Source organism: Haliotis rufescens, unplaced genomic scaffold (genome assembly GCF_023055435.1).
Source record: "Haliotis rufescens isolate VD_foot unplaced genomic scaffold, xgHalRufe1.0.p SCAF_6, whole genome shotgun sequence".
Lineage (NCBI taxonomy): Eukaryota > Metazoa > Mollusca > Gastropoda > Lepetellida > Haliotidae > Haliotis > Haliotis rufescens.
In genome coordinates, this window is record NW_025964334.1 from 4,053,161 (window position 1) to 4,075,700 (window position 22,540).

Below are 22,540 nucleotides of genomic sequence, written 5' to 3' on the forward strand. Positions count from 1 at the left end.
AAAAGTATTAGTTGTCATTTAATTATAGGAGTTTTAAAAGAAATAGAACTTATTGAATTTTTTTTAATTGTGTAGATAGTTATTTTTTATAATATTGGTAGTGTTTATTCTGTAACTTTGATGGTTAGTGGCTATATCCTCAAGGGGGGTTGAAGTAGTGTAAAATTATTGTCCCCCTGAGAGTATACGTAAAACCACATCCTGAAAGTATGTATATTCGAACTACTTTTTTATATTCGTTTCTTTTAACTGATGGCTAAATTGCGTACACTCGCCAGCTACTGAAGGGATGGTGTAAATCCTCCTGGGGTCCATGCAGGTAGCAAAGGTACTGTAAGTCCCCATGGCTCCCCGTATGGTGATATACCTTCAGAGGATGTCGATCTCTAGCCCGTTTTTATTATGTTATTGCTATGTATAGTGCTATACTTTAAACAAAATTACATACTAGTTTTATATCTTTTTCTGTGATTGGTCTAGTTGTTTTACTGTCCTTTGTTGGCAGGTTTTTATATAAGTTTCAAAATATTTAGCATGTTTACCACTTGATAGTCACGATATGGCTGCAATAGTGCCGATGCGACTTAAATTTAAACTCACCCAAACTCACCATTTGAGACAAAAGTTATGTGTTTTTATACATGTTTATAACCAGTTTAAAAATTCAAGATATAAAGTTGTTTTAAAACGGCTTTCAGACAAACTACAAAGACACAACATAACTTTTTCTTATATTTTGCCATTAACATCAACATCAAAGCACAACGACATAGTCTATTATAAATGCTCCGCATTCACGCACAACGGTCACAGAGATATACTAAAACTTGTTCGTACGTTCCAATTGTCAAGGATATTTGCCGAACTGTGGAACCGGAAGTCGTCTGAAGAGCACCGAGGGCGAAGTTCAAGTGGTACGCATTACATTCAGTGAAATCATACAGTGAGACAGGTATGACACATTTACGTGAATTGTATTGTGAAGTGTCCGGCTCATACTGAAGGTCTTACCTGTAGTCTAATATGGTAGAAGAAAGAAAAAAACAGAGAAGAACACAGAAGCAGGCCTGACAGATCTACACGTTCGTTTCCAAGGGAATCAAGTGAATGTAGTGAATGTTATGTTCTGCAGACAGTTGATAATTAAGTTTGATAATTTGTTGATTCGATAAGGAATAGTAGCATGAGAATTAATTCTTATGCATAACGAACAATGTTCACACATTTAGATTTTAAGAGAACTGATATTGTTTTGCCGGTCTCTCCCCTTTCTGAACAAAATTGCATTCTACGTTTTGTATTCAACAATGTACGGGCACAGCATGAATTAAATAATTGTATTGTGTATCGTAGGTGTCAGTATATTTTGTAGTCAATAGGCAATGTACTGGACTATATCATTATCAACTTACGATTATGCAAATAATTATTTTTAAGGTCATTGATCTTTGAAGAATAGTTTTGGATTGACAGATGCAGAAAATACAGACTGTTTTTTACACAAATGATATCAAGTGAAAAGACATCTCTATTGTTTGTGTTTTTATTTGTATTGATCTTCCGATTGTACAGTGGTGACAGAATTGCATGAAGAGAACAGATTATGCTTACAGGGTTAGAAACTAACAGTTTTTGTCCACTAGTCCTTATAATGATAACATATAGCAAAACCCTTAAAAAGGACAAATTTCTACTAGTCCTTATGATACCTTTACCATTGGGCACTTTGGCAAGGACTATAGGACTAGTGCCAATTTCTAAAACTGGCTTATATTGTATACAATACTAAATCAGTGTTGGAAATAAAGGGGGTTCCTGGGGTCCTTGGCGACTTCTCCCATGGTGTTTAAGGGCCAGCACATCAACGGTTCTGGGTGATAAAAAATCATGCATGAAATAATTTCTGAGTGTGATGTCAGACTATAGCTCTACACAGTGAAGCCGACAACCCATGTGCTGCGCAGAAGAAACTAGCTTCGGCCATGTTTTTGTTAGAGGCAAATTTAAGAGAAAGGTTGTGTCCTTTTCTTAAGGATGAGTTACAAAATACTAATTGCAAGCTTTATTGGATTAGAATCCAGTTTTTGTCATAGCCTAGATTACAAAATAAACATGTTGTTCATATGAAGCCAAACAAGGCAGGGGTATTCCCCAGAAAGAAGCGCTTCCTGACCTGCTGATGAGCCTACTCCTATGGTGTTGTCACTGGAGCTGAAACTTCTCTCATGGAATAATCAGGGCAGAGCAGAGTATGCTTGGGGGTTATCGGCTATTGTTTGCAAACAGTGCTTCAGAACAGTCGACATCCTGGCACTTTTAATCAAGGGATCCCTTAAATGTTCAACTTTCAACATAAGGGTTATGACAAGGACTTCTTGAGGCTTAATTTTGAACAGTTTACATGCAAAATTTTCATGAAGAGCCAGATATCCTACTATTATTGTGCTGACTATTTGGCTTTTTTCAATAGTTAGCAAATCAAACATTTTTGGACATGAACTCAAAGGCAAGAAGATACATGTACTCCACTCGTCCAGGAAGTCTGATCTAAGTCGGGAATAGAATCTGTAGCTAGAAACAAATGGCATCAGGACATTTTCATGATTTTATCAAATTTTAATAAGACGTTCTTCTTTGTCATGACCAAATTAAAAAAAAAGTCCATTTGACAGTATTGATTATGATGAATCAATGTCCCAGAAAATTATCCCATCTGAAACCCTGCTGCATGTTTTAGTGTTGGTCAAGTATGTTTTGTGTTTTGCTTGTCTATTGTCAGATTCAAAGTTCTCTTGAATATCAAGTGAATAAATGTTCATCACTGTAGTGCAATATTTTGGTCAGCTTATAATGTCATTCACTGGTTTACTGATTTGATTATTCAGGTTGCTGAATTATTGCTGATAGGCATTAGAATAGTAAAGTAAGACGAGTTCTATGGATGAACAACTTCTTTATTACAATTGGTGCGACGTTTCGGTGTAGATCCTAACACCTTTATCAAGCAAGTGATCACTTGCTTGATAAAGGTGTTAGGATCTACACCGAAACGTCGCACCAATTGTAATAAAGAAGTTGTTCATCCATAGAACTCGTCTTACTTTATCACTCCAACTTCTAAATGCCACTCAAAGAAATTAGAATAGTAGCTAGAGAGTCCAGAAATGGAACCTCTCAGAAAAAAAACCTTGACCATATGTACATGCATTAACATGTTGTTTGATTATTAGGCCCTTGAAAATAAGACTTGTTTTGCAATAGGATTCTGTATTCAAATATATCAATGTATCCTCACACTATTAGTAACGATGACGTCATTTTGTAATTGATGACTGGACAAACCACATTGTTGTTATAAAAAGCAGCTGATAGTTTACACCTGTTCTATATTTACAGAGATACATTCCACAAGAAGCAGATGGACACTTGATGTAATTGTGCAGACATGGCAGGTAAGCGTAGTATGGTCACGTACCTAGGCCTCACTTCAGATAGGTTTCAGTATTAAGAGTAATACTGCAAAATAGAAGGAATGTTTTCCTCTCAGTTATTGTTAATGAACATACTGATCACTGGACAATGCTACCTGTGAAAATCTGGGATAGAATAGGTCTTCAGCAAACCCATGCTTGCCATAAAATGCTTGTTGTAAGAGGCGACTAAGGGGATGGGGTGGTCAGGCTCGCTGACTTGGTTGATGCATGTCATTGTATCCCATTTGCATGGACCAATGCTCATGATATCAATCACTGAATTGTCCAGTCCATTTACAAACTGGAATATTATTGGGTGCAGCACAACAAACAAACAAACTTGACAATGCTGGACCACTAAGGGATACATATTAACACATGCCATCCAGCCCAACCCAGTTTCCCTCATGTAAAAGGTATCCTAAGGGCTGGAATAAATTTCAAACATTTTATGTTCATTGGTTCTTATCTCAGAAATTTGTTCTTGGTCAGTATATAAAATATGTATCCCCTATATGTAAGCTTACATATAGGGAATACATATTTTATTCACTGACCAATGACAAGTTCCTGTGGTTCCCATGTTATTACAATTGAGGCTAAAAGATTTTCTTGGTGAATTTCTATCCCTGCAACTATCAAGTACAAATATTTATCCAACACTTATAAGCCTGCACATGGACTTGGGGACGTGGCAATATATATAAAAAACCTGACTTTTGTAACTTGACTTCTTTGTTTCAGAAATAAGATCTGATATTGATGTGGTTCTGGAGTGTGTGAAATGTCAGTTGAAAAGTCCCACTGCTCTTCATCAGTCACTTATGACCTTGTCAGGTCTCTTTTCATCAGGTACATACACTGTATTACAGTCCAAATTCTGAACAACATGATGCGTAGAACAGTGTCTTTATCATGGAATAACTGGACTTAAATATTGACATTAACATTTGGAAAAAAATGTCTGTTGCTGAACAGGCTGAAAAAGGCATTAACAGAACAACAATGATTTCCTGTTGTCAATCCAACATGCCCAAACAGTATTCTCAACAAATGCATTTTGTCATCTATTTTACATGAATGTATTAATATGTGGTGTAAATAAAAGTGAAAATCCTCAATTGACTGATACACGCTTCAACATGTTTAAGATTCATCTTATTGTAACCACGATTATTTTTCTTGCCTTTGTTACATCATGTTATGAGATCCATTTTCAGATTCTGATATTTTGTGTGATTTAAAATGGCTGTGGCAGTCTGCAGCAATGACTAATTTCCTTCACACTTGCTGATAATTTAGATGAAGCTAAGGACTATGTCCGTGAGAGTGGAGGTCTGCTCTATCTATATGACCTACTACGGAGAACTGACTTCCCAAATATCAAGATTGCTACTCTGTTCTGTCTGGCATCAGCTACAGAAAAAAATGGTATGATGACTTTAGCATTTAGCAATAATGACAAACTTCAGTTTCCCCAGGGACCATAGGTGCCCCAGTCATCTAAGGCACTGCAATATGCTGTATACTGTATTCGTACCAGAATCCAATGATTGTACTCCCTGATTTGCTCAGATTATGAATCAGCTCATGGGTTTTGACAAAGTGGTAAACGTCTAAGACGTGCATCATTTTTGGCTTTCTTCCCACGTTAAGCTAACATGCCGTGATAATAGTGAAAAACTGGTTGAAGCGCATCACTGACTGACTCTGTAAAAGCTGTTATTCATATGTGTACACATGTAAGTGACACATTTCAGGTTGTTTTTAGCCAGCCAGTAAGATGCAACTTAATGGGATCGAGTGGTCAGGCTCAGTGTCTTGGTTGATGCATATCATTGTATCCCAAATGCGTGGATATATGCTCATGATATCAATCACTGGATTGTCTGGTCCAGATTCAATGATTTACAGACAGCCATCCTATAGCAGATATACTGCTGAGTGAAGCTTTAAACAACAAAGAAACAAACTAGATATATGTCCCAAACATGAAGTGAATTTTGGAATTATTTTGGTGGGGAATGTTTCCGTATACTTGTCTGATGAGATATGGAGCCTTTACATGACTCGGTTAAGGCTTGATCAGAGTTGTCATCTGAAGAAGACATTGTCTTTACAAAAAATATTCTGTTACAGTTCCATCTCAATTTCAGGGTTTCAGATTGGGTCATTTTCTTGCACATTGACGTATTGTAATAAAAATTACAAATTTTGTAAAGACCCTAACGAAAATCAGATATTGTTTAGCACACTCAACTTTTAATGATAAGACACACCTGTGGTGGATCATTGGTGTAGTTGCTTTCTGTGGTGGATCTTAGTGTGGTCTAGTACTCATCAGTGACAATAGGCTCAGATAGAAGCTTCAAATGCACTCATTCTTCACTGCTCTGCTTCTGTTTCAGTATTTTCCCAGACACTTCTAACCCAGCATGGTGTGTTCCGTGTCATCCATGACAGTCTTCATAGTGTCATATCCTCAGACAAACTTCGACAGGCTGCTGTCTTTTTGCTGCTGTGTCTTGTTGCTAACAATAGTAGGTCATGTTTTTTCATCAGTATCAGGATAGCTTAAATATATACAGGCAATTTCCTCCATGTGTAAATGGTTGGTGTAAAGTGAGGTGATCCTTGGATTTAGTCATCTTCCATCTGCACATGTATTGACAACCAGGGAAGATATTGGACACCTGCACAAATATCTGAACCTTAATTTCTTTTTAAGGTGAAGATCCAGGGTAGAATAGGTCTTCAGCAACTCATGCTTGCTGTAAAAGGCAACTATGCTTGTTGTAAGAGGTGACTAATGGGATCGTGTGGTCAGACTCGCTGACTTGGTTGATGCATGTCATCGTATCCCAATTGCATGGATTGATTCTCATGATGTCAGTCACTGGATTGTCTGGTCCAGACACAATTATTTACAGACCGCCATCATATAGCTGGAATATTGCTGAGTGCAGCGTTAAACAACAAACAAACAAATCTTTTCAAGGAAATTGATAGAGTCATCATGCCAAATTCAACTTCTCAGTCTCTGTAAATGTTTTTGCTAATGGCAGCATCAGTACAACATAGTAGAATACACAAAAGAGCTCCACCTAATCTGCGTATTTGCATAAAATATCATAATAGATCGCCATTACCCAAATAATTTTGTCTTTCGTATATATATACATAAAAGATTTCAAGAGCATAATAACACCCAAATGTAAAGACCCAAATGTTGCCTTTCCAGCTGGCGTGCCAGAATGTCTGACTGTACATATTATTTGTTGATCGAATGCAGGGATAACATATACATGAAGTCTCCTGCAGTGAATAATATACAAAAGTTCTAAGTCTGGCTTCTTGTAACTTGGACTTGTGACATATTTGGAGCAGAACATGAACAGATGCAAATTAGTAGTACCGTATTTGATGTAATAAGCACCCCACTCTAATAAGCGCCCACATTGAAATTTGCTAATATATACTGGCGAGTGAATAATCCCAATTAGCACCCCTTCCGACCCCTATTCGCGTATAAGACGCACTCGTGTGTTATATGCACCCTTTATTATTGGCAATTATATTCTGGAAAAATATATCTGTCCTACATAAACATTTCAGGCTGTCAGCATAAACCACGAAATTTATCTTTCAACTCCAAAATAATGATCTAATAAGAGCCCTCTATTTCAAATTTTGACAGCGCTTATTACGTCGAATGAGGTATTACTGGTATATCAGTAAACTGAGGTTCATTCTTTCCAAGGTACATATCACAATATCACTGTTTCATGCTCAATATGTATGTGATTTCAAATTGGGATTTTTATCATGTGTTTAATATTATATATTTGCCAAATGCCTCCGCTGCCCAGGAGTGATCATTCGGGGCCCCAAGATGGCTGCGTATTTATTGAATGAGTAAACATTATGTTGTACTGGCATCTTATTTTGTTCCATTTATGAACTTCGGTTCACACCTTAATGTATCAGATTGCTTCTGATTTAAAAATTTGGAATTATACAATATATTGTGATACGTATCACAATACGACCTTGTGCATTGCAAGATATTGTGATATACTTTAAACCCCCAATACCCATCCCTGAATCTGAGTAAACAGAATTGCTCAAAAAAAGGTGTGCTGATTGATAGTAGTCTAGACACAAGGGAGTGACATATATATATATATGCCTGAAGAAAACTATCAATACCCAGTGTTGATGATAATAGGAGTAAACACTCTATGGCTGAAAACAGTATCTGGAGCCCTGACACAGTAATAGTGAGCTTCTGTACCCACAAATGTACTGTGCATGCTGATAAGAGAAACTGTGTGTTGCAGGTCAATCCCAGAATGAAGCGAGGGAGTCTGGTTGTCTGGCAGACCTCATGGGCATGTTCAGGTACAGTAGCTATGGCACACAGTCTAGCTACTTTTTCCAGAAATGCAATTAACCCTTGGTTGAAAGTGTAAATGGGTTCTTTTTCCTCAATACTTCCAGTGCTTTGCACCAGACATGTGGCTGACAGCCTGTTATATATTTGTGAATTTATGGAATTAATAATGCCATTGATAAATGTATTGTGTTTCACAAATGTGATATACAGTTTGTAATTATATTCAAGGATATATGGCACAAATATTCCATACTGGGATTCAGTTTAGTGTTGTTTCATGAACTGGTACCATGGTGTTTTGTAGGAGTGTTTGTTCTATGGTGATCAGTTTCCGCTAGTTGTCATTGGAGGTGTATGGCTTAGGCCTGGAAATAAGAAGAAAATTTAAGTTTTGACAAATTTCAGCAAATTACCATGGATGAATGTATAAATATACATAATCCTTGGAGAATATACATGTCTACCACATTTCCATTTAGAAAGGTTTAGGTGTTTCCTGTCAAAGGTCAAGATGAGCAGGGGCATATATCATATGTAAACATGGCATGAACCTATTATGAGGGCTGGTCAAAACTTTCTAAGCCTAACAAACAAAACCAACAGCTGTGAAAGTGTTTTTAATTTTATTTTTCGACATAATCTACCTGCTTTTCAATGGACTTCTCATATCGATAGTGAAGCATTTCAATTCTCTGAATTCTCAGTTTTCTGAAGTCAGCCTGAAAAAAACATTCACAGCAGCTTTGAGGTCATTGTTATCGTCAGAGCGCTTTCCATGAAGGTGTTCTTTCAGTAACGATAACAGGTCTAAATCACTTGGTGCAAGGTCTGGCGAGTATGGAGGGTGCGAAAGCTCTTCGAACCCTCATGCTCGCACAACAACCTTTGCAAGTCGAGAGGTGTGAGTAGAGGCATTGTCATGAAGTGGTAGAACTCCAGCAGTCAGCAGTCCTTGCCACTTTTCTTTGATAGAATCTCCCAGGCGATGAAGCAAATCAGCATAGTAGGCACCAGTAATCGTCTACTGACTTTCTAAGTAAGCAACAAGGATCACACCCTTTGCACCCCAGAAAACAGTCGCCATAACATTCTTCACTGATCTTGAAGACTTGGATTTCTATGGTGCCGAAGAGAGTGGAATGGTGTCATTCCATGGATTGACGTTTTTACTCAGGATCATAGCGGTAGACCCATGTTTCATCAGCCGTTACTAATCTCGTTTTGAATTTGACAAAATCCTCCTCAATTAGCTCTAAATGAGCAGATTTCTTGTTCATCTGTAAATGTTCATGAATAATAGTTTCAGTGGATACATGGCTTAGATCTGTGTCTTCTTTAACTTCAGCAATGGTAATTCATTGATGGAAGTTGAGGGACGTCTGGACCTAGGGTCATCACCAAGGCTTGGAATAGCTAGGGCACTTATCCCTGTATGTTTGTGACATGCTGTCCTGAATTTCTTGAGGAGTTCTTTTCTCCAAAGTAAAAAACTTGATGACTGTTTGGTACTCCTTCTTTTCGATTTCTGTGTCCATTTTGAGCCCTATCACGTTCAACTGGCTGTCACTAATATACAAATGGTCTCAACATACCAAATACACTTGCAATGAACAACTCAAACAATGTACAACATTGACTAGTTCACTTTGTTCTTGGCCAATAATGGAAAATTAGTAAGGTTTCAACAGAAGTGTTGAAGGAATTCTTGATGTCTTTTAGGGAATAGTTGCAGTATAGTGTTGTTATACAGTCTTATCACTGACGCGCCGGAAAGAATATTTGTATTATTTGTATCTTACAAATTACATAAAAGTCAGGCAAGGAAATGATGAAAGCCTGCTATTCAAGGTACATATTTCTTGTTATTTAAGGTAAATATTAAAAGAAGAAAAAACAATAGAATATTGCAATACACAGCAAGATCACATAGCAATTGAAACACAAGTCTTTATTCTTTTTCAAGACACGCAGTATGGTTGTGCTGAGTTTGGGCTTTATCTGAAGATAAGTTTGCAGGGCTCGATCTATCTATATAAAACAGCACAAGTGCAATCTATTATTGAAAAATGCAACCTAATATTTATGTCTACATGCTCCGAGTGCCTGTCAATAAATTTGAAGTGTCTGACTAACCCTTTCTGGTCCACACAAAATCGATCTTTGAACACACATAATACCTCAAACGTTTACTATCACACTACATTTCTAATCCCTACATTATGTGTAATTTGTCATGCTTTCTTAGGTTTGACGTCATCACACTGTGGGTACTTCAAGATTATATGCAGTGTTATGCACATGTTCCTATTTTGTTTTACAGCAATGTGCTATTAATTTGTGACACCGGCAGGTGACCGGCCTATGTTTCAACTTTAATTAATTTATGAGACCTGCAGGGCCCACTTGCACAAAGCCTATGTTAAAGTATGGGAGTTACGATCTGGTCTTGTTTGAGGCAGCTTGATTTTCATGTCACAATGCAAGTTCAATCAAGTTCTTTAAATCAAGCCCGGGTTTGGTTGTAAAGAAAAGTTGGAACATTGAAAGTTTTAGTTAGCCTTTAATCATTCTTTATAGAATGGGGTTCTTTTATGCCTGTGGACTCATATGGCCTTGCTGTGGAAAAATTATCTTTGTAAACAATTGCTGAAATTAGGATTATGGTCTGTATGTGTGTCAATAATTAAAGCATAAAGAAAAGGTGCCTCTGTGGCAGTAGCAATTAAAAAATCAAGTTCAATTTATCATGCCAACAATACATAATGATATTCACAACATCTTGCTGGTATTCTTTGTGATGTTTCAGGAAATTGGTGAGCAGTGGTAGCAGCGTCATCACTGAGGCCCGGCAGTTTGGTCTCGTCACCAGTGCCCTCAGTGTGAGCATCAACAACCCGCAGAATGGTGAGCATTTCCTTCAGTGTGATCATCGCCATCACCAAACCTGGCCATTTCAACTCACATTAACAATTTTATTGCAGAAAAAAACAAGACGACCAGTCAGGAATAAAAATCAATACCATCAGTTTGCATCATTCTTTCTCCTGTGAAGAAATACCTGGTACAATGTTTGGCTTACCTGACTGAAAGTTTCTTTTAGTTCTCTTTTCTTCATTTTCACTAACTGTCCATATGTTTAAAGAATCTCTTCAGTGACATATGTTGTTAATTTATTTCTTATGACCAACGCTAAGGAAAAAAAAAAAAGAAGTCTTGATTCTCAGGCACTGCTCGCATCATCATAAAGTCTGCCGCACATTTCGTGTGTTTTTTTTCCATTTTTATTTTTTTTTAAATCTTTAAATATTTGGCATCTCAAACACATGACCCTGGCATAGAAATACAACAATACTTAAGAACAACATGATTTCGCCGAAATTATTGTAATCAAAATTTGGTTACATGCTAGCTTGAACAATGTTTTCAAAAGCCATTGCCTGAGAACAAATTCTATTATTTTTTTAAGCCTAATGTTTGTTTTTTGAAATAGATATTTTAATGAAACAAAGGGCTTGTGGAACCACATGAAGTGTTTGGATCATGTAATGTCCTGGCCATGCAAGCATATGTGACATTGCATCATTAATAAGGTAGTGTCTTGGGTCAAGGTTTGCATTGAGGTCGCATGATGTTTCCTTATGAACATGTTTAAATGCCTTAAGTATCATCTCATTGATGACTTGCTTCACCCATCTACAGAGGAGAACCAGCGCTTGTGCTCCACGCTGCTGCCCCACATCTTCAGCCTCGTGATGCGAGTATCAGAGCCCCAGGCCCTCTGTCCTGTGCTGTCCTTGGTGGGAGTCATGGTGGCCAACAATGGTAGGACAAGCCATATGGGATGCTGAATCCTACCCACTGGCACACTAAACGTCCTGAAACTCATGCTTAATACCAAAAACATAGAACACATTGCTAAATTTCACATGTGCCAATGGTAAAAATGCATGTTGAATTAGTTTGAATTTAACATCAATGTAACTTTGGTTGGCATCTGTTGGATACTCTCAGTTATTCAATCTCTGTGAATCATGATATTTGAGATGTAGAAACCATCCAATGAGCTCACTACACACAGACTACAAATAGAAAACTAGATTTGGTTGGTTTGTTGTTTAACGCCGCACTCAGCAATATTTCAACTATATGACGGCGGTCTGTAAATAATCGAGTCTGGACCAGACAATCCAGTGATTAATATCATGAGCATTGATCCACGCAATTGGGATCGATGACATGCATCAACCAAGTCAGCGAGCCTGACCAACCGATCTCGAAAACTAGAAGCCATAACTGTTAAAAGCAACTCAGTTTTCTGTTTGTTGGAGTAGTATGTGTAGATGTGTTTGCCTCGCAGTGTTTAACCAGGACCGGGTGAAGAAGTGTGGGGGTCTGGACACCCTGGGGTCTCTGCTGTGTAACCTGAGCAACAGGAGCACGGAGGAAGACTGTCTCACAACAGCGGTGCAGGTGGTCGGTGCACTAGACTCATGTCTCACGGATAATGGTAAATTTGGGAAAGAAATAATGCAAATTAGTGTTTTCTTATGGCCAGACACGTCACCTTAAATTGACATTGTTGCTTCAATAAGTCAAAATGAAGATTTTGATTTTCTTAGTATATAAGACACATGTACGTTGTGATACAACACTTTTTTTCAATGTCTAGTACAGTTACATCATAAAAACCTTTAATAGAATCATAATGTGTGAGATAATATTTTAATTTATTCGTAATCAACATGGAAAAACCTGAACTTCTACCCTTGACAACGCCCCCACAGCTGTGACGAACCCTTTCATGTTATACATCGATAGAATCCTGATCATGTCCGCCATGTTTCTGCACAAAAACAGCATTCTAAACAGAGACATTCCATGTAAGGATATCTTTGCTTTTTCCCGCTGGTCATTCTGTCATTAGAAAACTTCCTTGTAAGGAGAAATATCCCATAATGCAACATTCGGGAATCTCCGTCCGTTATATGGATATCAAGTCAAAGTTATCCCACAATACACCATTCGGCTTAGTAGCAAAACTTTTGCCTTTTCTGGTAGGTATACAAAATGGCGTCTGCCTAACGAAAAGATTGACAGGTTAACATCGTTTTTGTAATTTCTTGACTGAAAATGACTCAAAACACAGGTCAAAACACACCTATGTAAGAATATGAGCGCAGGGAAAGTCAGTTGAAGCAGGGTGATAGGGTGATAGAGTTAGACACATGTTGACAACGTGATCAACCCTGTGTTAGATTCTGACAGCTTAGACATTTTTGATGCATCGGAATCATCCAGGGACCGCACTGTTGAGGAAAACATCACCACTGGAGATAATGAAGGTGAGACTTTATTTTCATTGATTAGAGCTTCTCACATATGACATAAAATTCAAAATTTAAAGCTGCTGAAAATCGCAGAATTCATGTGCTTGACAAGGATGAACCTAAACCTCAGTGGATGCTGATTGATTTGAGGCGAGTGAATTTACTTTTTCAAGAGGTTGGGTGCCCACCAGGGGTCTTTGATGTTTGAAAAGAGGGACAAATTTGATAGATTTGGATTTGCGCTAAAATTATGTTTTCATGTCAAAACTGTCAGATGTGTGTACTCAAAAATTACACCTCACAAAGGTCAAGTAATCAACCTTTCAAGTCAATGATATTTTTATGCTTTTTTGGTCAGAGGTAGGACTTGGTCATGCTGCAATGAAAACGTTTTGTCTGGTTTTTGGAATGGAAGGTCTCCATGTGAAGACATTTGAGCACAAGCAAAACATTCTTTCAAAGGTTGTTTTAGAAAATACTGAGGAAGTTGAGTGAGAGTGTAGAAATGATCAAACATGCCTATGGTGAGCAGACTGTTTCAAATGACGTACCCTTAAACATAATTATGACGGATCATGGCAGAAGAAAGGCCAGACTTCAAATTACGGTGTTGGGGCAGTTATCGATGTTTTGACATGTCTGATGATTGATTATGAAGCCCTGTCAAAATACTGTCACGCATGTGCCCTTCACATGACCAGTCTGGGATAGGGCACTGCAGAGTTCAGACAGTGGTATGAAGAACATGCTGGACAGTGTTGGCAAAACTATGAAGGTAGCCCCAATGCCATGGAACTGGAAGCTGCTAAGAGGCTATGGTCTCGTTCATTGGAGAAGCAAAATGTACGTTATACATGTATACTTTCAGAAGGTGACAGCAAAGCCCACAAGGCAGTCAAACGACCTTCAACCCTATGGACCAGCCATTAATATTGACAAGGAATACTGTATTAACCATGCTCAAAAAGGGTTGGGCACTGCTCTTCTGAATTTGTCAACAGAGTTTAGAATGGGTGGTAGGGGCAGAGGAAAGATCACTAAAGACAAGGCTTTGATATTTCAGTATTATTACTGCTTTGCCATCACTAACAATGTTGGTGACATCGATGGTACAAGAAATGTGATCTGGGCAAGTTTGTTTTGTTGTATGTCCACTGATGCCGTCCATCAAACTAGATGTCCCACTGGTCACTCAAGTTGGTGTTTTTACAGCAGAGCACTGGCTGTCTCGAGCCTCCTGTTCATGCTGTCAACATCATGATGCAGATATAGCAGAACAGATGGTACCTGTGTATCAAAGAATGTCTGATAAAAACCTCCTTGAGAGGATGGTGAAAGATTTCCATCTTTTTCAGGCTTGCATTGGACATCTTGGATGTTTCCATGGCATCACCTGGAAAAGACTCAATTTCAATTGTTTACACGTATGCCTCCAAGTTGTTACTAATTAAAACTAAGAAATACTTGTGAAGCATTTTGTCATTTGTAAGGTGCAGTGTCTGGCCTTATGGATGGAAATTTTTATTTTCAAGTAGCGGCAACATTCAAGCATCTTTTACAGTAAGATTAGAGACTGCGTTGAAAGTTCTTTCTTTCTAGCAATCCATGCATGACAAAAAGTGGACCTGACTCTTGACAGCACACATTTTCACATCTTCAGCAATGTTACACTTGATTCCTTGTTATTACAGTTTCAAATTATATCTGCATTTTCATTGGTTGAGAAAGGGTCACATGACCAAATATAAAACATGTTATTCAAAATTGGTACTGCCCTGAGTGATTAAGCCATTGGACTCAAAGGAGAGCAATATTTTCAGCCAATCAAGCGAGAGCGTAACACAAGGCATGTTGTGCACCATCATCTGTGACTTCCCATGACATCTGATTTAGTTTTTGTGTTATTTAATTTACAATATTCTTGTCTTTTTATATCATGTAATAAAACAATTATTGACCACAATTCAGGCGATACCATCTTTTATGGCCCCAAGTAACTGATTCTGACCTCGGCCACTGGCCTCGTTCAATATCAGTTTCTTTCGTCCATAAAATGTAATATTGCCCTTATAAATTGTCAATAATTCATCATTTATTCATTCTTTAGTGAATGTGATATAATCTGGTGTAAAATATTGGTTTGAAGAACTATAACCCTAGAGGCTGCCTGTTTTATTTTATAGCTCTTAATTCTTTCATAAGACATATCATATGGTACTACAAGTACTACAACTCTGTGATAATTATTTGGGGTAAAATATTTGTACATAATTTTGGATGGAAAGGAAAGCTACAAATGAAGGAAAATCAAGAATGGCCTTTTGACCATCTTCAGAGGATTCTTTTGTCCCCGTTACCATGTGTTTGTCAATATGAAGAGGTCACTTTTGTTTGTGACAGAGGTGAACATCAACAAGCTGGGGGAAGTGTGTGGGTTTGGTCCACTCTTCTCGCTCCTCACACCAGGGCTGCTGAGTCAGCAGGAACAGTTGCAGGTGGTGGTTACCCTCTCTCACGTGTTGCAGGACAACTCAGGTAGGTGACTCTCTCACGTGTTGCAGGACAACTCAGGTAGGTGACTCTCTCACGTGTTGCAGGACAACTCAGGCAGGTGACTCTCTCACGTGTTGCAGGACAACTCAGGTAGGTGACTCTCTCACGTGTTGCGGACAACTCAGGTAGGTGACTCTCTCACGTGTTGCAGGACAACTCAGGTAGGTGACTCTCTCACGTGTTGCAGGACAACTCAGGTAGGTGACTCTCTCACGTGTTGCGGACAACTCAGGTAGGTGACTCTCTCACATGTTCTACAGGACAACTCAGGTAGGTGACTCTCTCACGTGTTGCGGACAACTCAGGTAGGTGACTCTCTCACGTGTTGCGGACAACTCCGGTAGGTGACTCTCTCACATGTTGCAGGACAACTCAGGTAGGTGACTCTCTCACGTGTTGCGGACAACTCAGGTAGGTGACTCTCTCACATGTTCTACAGGACAACTCAGGTAGGTGACTCTCTCACGTGTTGCGGACAACTCAGGTAGGTGACTCTCTCACGTGTTGCGGACAACTCCGGTAGGTGACTCTCTCACATGTTCTACAGGACAACTCCGGTAGGTCACATAATTTATGCATGGAAAACTGTAAAACTAACATTTGAAACTGAAAAAATATCTCATAACATTGTATGTTGAATTGTCATGGGTGGAGAACTTTCATTCAGTAGCACCTATATCATATATGTTTTGCTTGATTGTTATTGTTGTTAAACGCTGCACTCAGCAGTATTCCAGCTATATGACAGCGGTCTGTAAATCATCAAGCCTGGACAAGGACGTCCAGAGATTGACATCATGAGCATCAATCTACGCAATTGGAATACGATGACATGCATCAACAAACTCACCGTGCCTGACCACCTGATCCCATTAGTCGCCTCTTACGACAAGCATCGGTTACTGAAGAGCAATGCTAACACAGATCTTCACGGGTTAGGTCAATCTTGGTTAGATCATACATGGATTAGATCCTGTCATGAAGACATGCTGTCAGCACGTCGGTGGTGGTTTGGTGATGTACTGATGTATGTCTACATACTCTCTGAATTCCTCCAGGTGCATTGGCCGGTGTGTCAGCAGAGAACTACCAACAGCTGGTGTGCCTTCTCACCCAGGCACAGGATGAGGAACTCGTCAAGGCCCTCAAATATGTCCTACACATCATACAGGATTCTGGTACGTTCAGTCTCATCACTTGTTCATTGAACAGAAACAATTCTCTATTTAGTTACGTTATTGTTTTGTCAGCTCCTTTATTATTTCTCATGAAAAGTTTGACCAATTGATGGATGGTGAAAGCAACCTAAATTTAAGCCAAAATCTCCTGCTTCTGCATGAGCAAAATAAGAAACAGACATAGCCTTGGCCAAAATCTCTAGAATAGAAAAATTATTGATTTGAAAGAAATGGCTTATGAATGAGAACATGGATGTGCTTAGCTGATCAGGCCAAAATTCTCCACTTTTGCTTGAAAGGTTTTACTAAAGGTATTCTTTGCTTGAATTGAATGAGGAAAGGCAAAGTTTTTATCAAGACATTGGAACTGACATGTCTTTGTCAAATAGCTTTACATTTCTCAGGAAAGCGTTTATGCCAGTTCTAAAGCTTCCTCAGAAAAAGATTTGACTGAGGTAATAATATCTCCATTTGGTAACCTAGGGCTTAATCTAGGATTGACAATGCGTTTTTCAATTGATTATTGAAAGTGTGTGGTATGGAAAATGAAAGCCCTGAAGATGAATGAGTCTATACAATCTCCCCACTGTGTTGGCATGGCATTTGTCAAATCAATATGTTGTTCCAAGGATAGGTAAGTTTCATGCTTAGATCTGGGGAAATACAATGAATGTGGTAAGGTTTGTCAAGAACATACCCAAACACACTGACGATGACCACGACTCTACTTAACAGCTCCACACAAGTGTCTGTCTAGACTCCCCCCAAAATGGGACTCCATAACTGGCTTCAGATTTTCTAGAACAGGCAGATCTATTACAGTTAACAGGTGATTTCTAACCCTAATCGTCTTTTGAATGAATTGTATCCAGTGTGGAGTGTATTAAAATACAATGGGTAATCAAAATCTGCCATCGTATGTCAGGAGAAACAACTCAGCATTTCAAACAGCAATCTGTGCTATTCCAGTTTATTAATTCCTTTGTGGATTTGTTGGTTTCAATTATGAACCAAAGGAATTGATGGAAAGAATGCATTACACCTGATACCTTCCGCCATCTTTTATTGTGCTCACAAAATGTGCGCGAACTACTTCCTTAGCAACAAAGGCGTTGCAATTATCGCTGCCATTTTACTGCCGTACAAGTATCCTTACCTGTTTACACTGACTTTTTTAGCCCTTGGATCCCCGTTTTATTATCTTCTTTAGGGTTAGGGTTAGGGTAAGTTTAGGGTAAGTTTACCTTATTTAAAATTACTTACCTTTTATAGTTGAAAATCGTCTAAACTGTCGTTCATGTTGTCTTGAACAACTGCTAGAGGCCTTCGGTGAATGATGATATCATCGTCTTTAGCCTGTGGATTATAAACACACCGAATAAGTTAAAAAAAACCTTCAAATTTATCCTGTCTTGGATCTAAATATTTTCTGCGCACACAAAATCCCTCAAAATATGAACAGTACATGTCAGTGGTTGTTCCCGTTTTGGGTAATGATCTCTTCAGTGCCCCATATGACAATTCTGTGGTATTGGTGTTGGTGCCTGTAAATGGGTCTTTGAAGTTGAGAGGGTGATTTACTGTTAAATGTTAAAAATCTTCGTCTTTCAAACAATTATATGCTCTCCAACAATCGCTAATGATTGAAGTGCCTGGTCTGATATGTTTCTTTATAATTGGAATGAGTGTGGCTGAACTTCGTTCATCAACCACCTGAAAAAAACAACGTTTTGAGTCTCTCTCAATTCCCCCAAACACAAACTTTCCCTCAACTCTCTTTCCTCTGTTAAACTTCCTTTTCCCAATTTCGCTTTCGTCTATCCTCGTCTGCCACGCACACACATATTTCACGACAAAAGTTATACCAATCAACCGAAGTATGGGTTGAATTTATGTTTAGTTCTCTCCTGGCAAAATCCTGGGGTACCTTGTACACCCAAAAATACGTAAGTAAGGTTATGCTCGCAGGCTGAGTTTGCTGCCCTCAAACCAGGAATTGAATCTTATTGACAGTTTCTTTCCACAAGATTTCCTGTTGCATTTCCAACAGAGCTTGTCGGTACTGTATGATTTGTCTTTGCACAAATAAAAGGATCCTGTCCGGCACTTGGCACAAATTTCTCCGTCCCAATTTCCAATAATATTGTTTACATGCAAATATCTCAAAAATTCTTCTTTTTTTCTCGTTATTTCGTATAGTTCAAACAGCTTCATGTCAAAGAGACGCTCATCGTAAACTCTGAGTGGTAGCTTTACCAAATAAGGCAGTTACTTTGCACTGACATCAAAACTGAATTGACCAATCAGGAACCACTTACCTTCAGAATTTTCTCACGGTACGATGTTCAGCATCCCATAATTCCACAGTAAGAAAAACATACAAAGTCATTACATTTTTCGTTTTTATTTAATTTTAACAGAATTAAAATACACAGTCTGGTTATACTAGACCGGAAGTGGTGCATAGAGCTCAAATTTGATGTTAATTTTTACCTAGTTTTCTCCGTTTTCATTTTCTCCTTTTTTGCGCGTGATTATCCTAGTATATGAATATCACGTGATCTAATCCAATATGGAAGGTAGGTATCCGGTGTAATGCATGTGTACCGAATTGATCATTTAAAGTGTTAGATACACTATCAAATATGTTTTTATGGCATGGAATTTCAGAAACTGAGTACAAGGCTTCAAGAGACTAATGAACATACCGGTATAAGGTTTCAGGTTCTGGTCCTCGTGTAAATGAAAATAGATGTATTTGTGTTTGCTGAGTATAGTAGATGCCATTTGAATGTTTTCTTGTTTCATTTATTGTTAACATGAAGGATGCCCAGAAAGAAGGTATTAGTGTCTGGTTTGGTATTTCCAATCATCATCAGCCATTAATAAATCACCATTTTGTATGATACCAAACATGAATTTAGATACTTTTACCAATTCCCATCAAAAGTAGTCAGCAGATCAGTATAACCTTTTCAGGATTTATACAGAAGTGAAAGCATTTCAAGGTTTATGCTGAAGTGGAAGACATTGAAAGCTTTGATGCTGTTTGGCACTTGACAGTTTCTATACAATATGCCTTAGCTCCAGCATGGTAGAGATGAGTAACAGAAATTTGAGTTACCGTATTCGACGTAATAAGTGCCTCGCTCTATTAAGCGCCCACGTCGACATTTGCTAAGATATTGGCTAGGGAACAATCCCAATTATCTCCCCTTCCGATTGATCAATGTACACAAGACTTATTTATTCGCGTATAATACGCACTCGTGTGTTATATTCACCCGTAATTATGGGCATTTAGTTCTGGAAAAATATATCTGTCGTGCATAAACATTTCAGGCTGTTAGCATAAACCATGAAATTTATCTTTCAACTCTGTTTTTTTCACCAAAATAACATTCTAATAAGAGCCCCCTATTTCTAATTTTGAGAGCGCCCTGAGCGCTTATTACGTCGAATACGGTAAATGAAATTCGAAAGCTGTAATTGAACAATCAGCATCAAATATTCAAATAGGCTATTGCACAGTCACAAACTGATTGAAGGACTCCAGATAATTTTCTGAGCCATTGAGTATTTGCTAACATGTTATCCTTCACATTGGCTATTTGATATTTTACTTTGAGTAATTGATATATTTTCATTTCCTTGGATCCAGTAAATTGGGCATTTTAAAACCAATTTTAAAATAATGCTCTCATTGTCTTCTGTTTATGTGCTTCCTCAAGTGTGTCAAATGTGGTATGAGCTCACAACAGTGATTCATGCCTGAGTTGCAATAATCGAGATGTGGCCATTTGTATAGGCTTGCACAAGTCTCTAAGGCAATAATTACTAGTTTAAAACGTAAGTTCTAGATTAAGTTAATAATAAGAACAAGTTGTCCCTATAAGAGACTGGCGTCCTGTACTGTCCGTATTTCTAGACTTGCCTATTAGGAGGATAAAATAACTACACAGCCATGAACTTTTCTTTCAGTACAGCCTTGGAGCAAGGCTACCATTTGTGCATTATTTCCTGCAGTACAATTTATGTATAGGTGATGCCGACATTTAAACAGGAAATAAAGATGTGTAAAGATATTTCACAACGCAAGCAAGCTGTAAAGGCTACATTGGGTAATTACGCACAAAGGGTTTTGAAATTATTAATGCATAATTTTATTTGTATGCAAACAACTTAAAGTTAATTGGGATATGGTGATATATTTTGCGTTTAGTACACAGATACGCAGCTAACCAGGAGCTCAGTATGCAATAAGGGTTATAACAGAAACTTGCATTTTAGTGTAAAATATAAAACTGAACAGTTAATAAAAAACTAACAAGGGGTATCCCGAGGCTCTTAGGTTGCTGTTATGGTATTTTAATGCATTGACCCTTGAACATTTTTTTTTGATGTTTGGGTTATGACAAAAGCTCATTTACATTCGTTCTTATTTTCGAGCACTGCCATATAACCCTTATTTTACAATGAATTGTTGAGTTTCATTTCAGAATGTGACAAACAGACAGCTCAACCTGAAGTGAAACCAAATTTGAAGTAAGTTAAGATTCCTGTCATTGAACATGATTGTTTTCCCAAGCAGTAGATTCCCTCCCAGTTACATTAGTATGGGCATCAATAGAGGCATGGGACGGATATATCTGTGTCGGCTGTTTGCTGATGACTCGAGTAGACTTGCAGGGAGCAGGTGTTGAGAAAGCTCGGATCAGCCTCCATGTGGGCAGTAGCAGCAGCAGCAGAAACAGCACGTCTATTTCAGGGAGCCGTAGGGAGAGTGCAGCAATTTGTACAAGCTATTATATTGATTCTAATTTGACTTTGGTCAAGGGGGCAATCTTTGATATTTGTCTGACACTTTCAATACCTGTGTATTAATGTCTGGTCAACATGATATGCTGTTGGATTATTAATGTCAGGTGAATGTAAGAATCTGTTGCTGTATCAGCTATTGATCATGATCATCATGGCAACTAAGTCTAATGTTATTTCTTACTGTCTGGAAATATCCGATATTAATTGTTCTCATGCTTCTTCGTCCATTGAAAATGATGCTAAGTTTCAGGCTGGAAGACAAATTAATTTGCACACACAGATGTATAAAGCTCACTGTTGATGTATCAAGATCAGATAACTCCATAAGTCAACACTCCCTTTGGGACAATGTGATCCAATGATTTTTATGTGATTCTTTGTTGCATTCCAAATGTACGCACATTTTTTAACACAAGCAATCATAGGATACAAGTTCTTCAAAGAACATGGTACATGATTAATCTGATATATCTTTTGTAACATTAGAAAATCATGTTATTTGAGTTAAGGCTGGGACGAGTCCAAATCTACTACCCTGGTACCCCATCCCCCTATTACCCGACCCTACCCTGGTACCCTGTGTAGGTCTCAAGAGATAGGTATAAAATGTTCGATTAGGAAACGTTTGACCAGACTCCTGGCAAAATGTATTTATATACATGTATAAACCGATCTAGTCATGCATACACAGCGTTAGAAACTAACAGTTTAGTCCACTAGTACTTAAATTGATAACATATAGCAAAACCCTTAAAAATGGCAAATTTCTACTAGTCCTTGTGATACCTTAAC

General features: G+C 38.1%; 1 protein-coding gene across 1 annotated transcript; it reads left to right on the top strand.

Moving 5' to 3' along the window:
• The first annotated feature begins 888 nt into the window (after nucleotides 1–888).
• On the top strand, nucleotides 889–22,286 carry LOC124118737 (telomere repeats-binding bouquet formation protein 1-like). The gene is made up of 12 exons (XM_048385880.1): nucleotides 889–952; nucleotides 3,397–3,452; nucleotides 4,218–4,325; nucleotides 4,776–4,904; nucleotides 5,882–6,013; nucleotides 7,814–7,895; nucleotides 10,676–10,773; nucleotides 11,569–11,691; nucleotides 12,227–12,376; nucleotides 15,597–15,731; nucleotides 16,808–16,927; nucleotides 21,427–22,286. Exons 2-12 carry the CDS (start codon nucleotides 3,446–3,448, stop codon nucleotides 21,474–21,476), a joined length of 1,134 nt encoding a protein of 377 aa, XP_048241837.1. The 5' UTR covers nucleotides 889–952; nucleotides 3,397–3,445; the 3' UTR covers nucleotides 21,477–22,286.
• Nucleotides 22,287–22,540: the final 254 nt, after the last annotated feature.

Excerpts from the sequence above, each read along its gene's own strand:
- LOC124118737 (XM_048385880.1), top strand. Across the intron at positions 4,326-4,775 it reads GTCAGGTCTCTTTTCATCAG|ATGAAGCTAAGGACTATGTC; the intron begins GTACATACACTG and ends CTGATAATTTAG. Across the intron at positions 15,732-16,807 it reads CGTGTTGCAGGACAACTCAG|GTGCATTGGCCGGTGTGTCA; the intron begins GTAGGTGACTCT and ends GAATTCCTCCAG.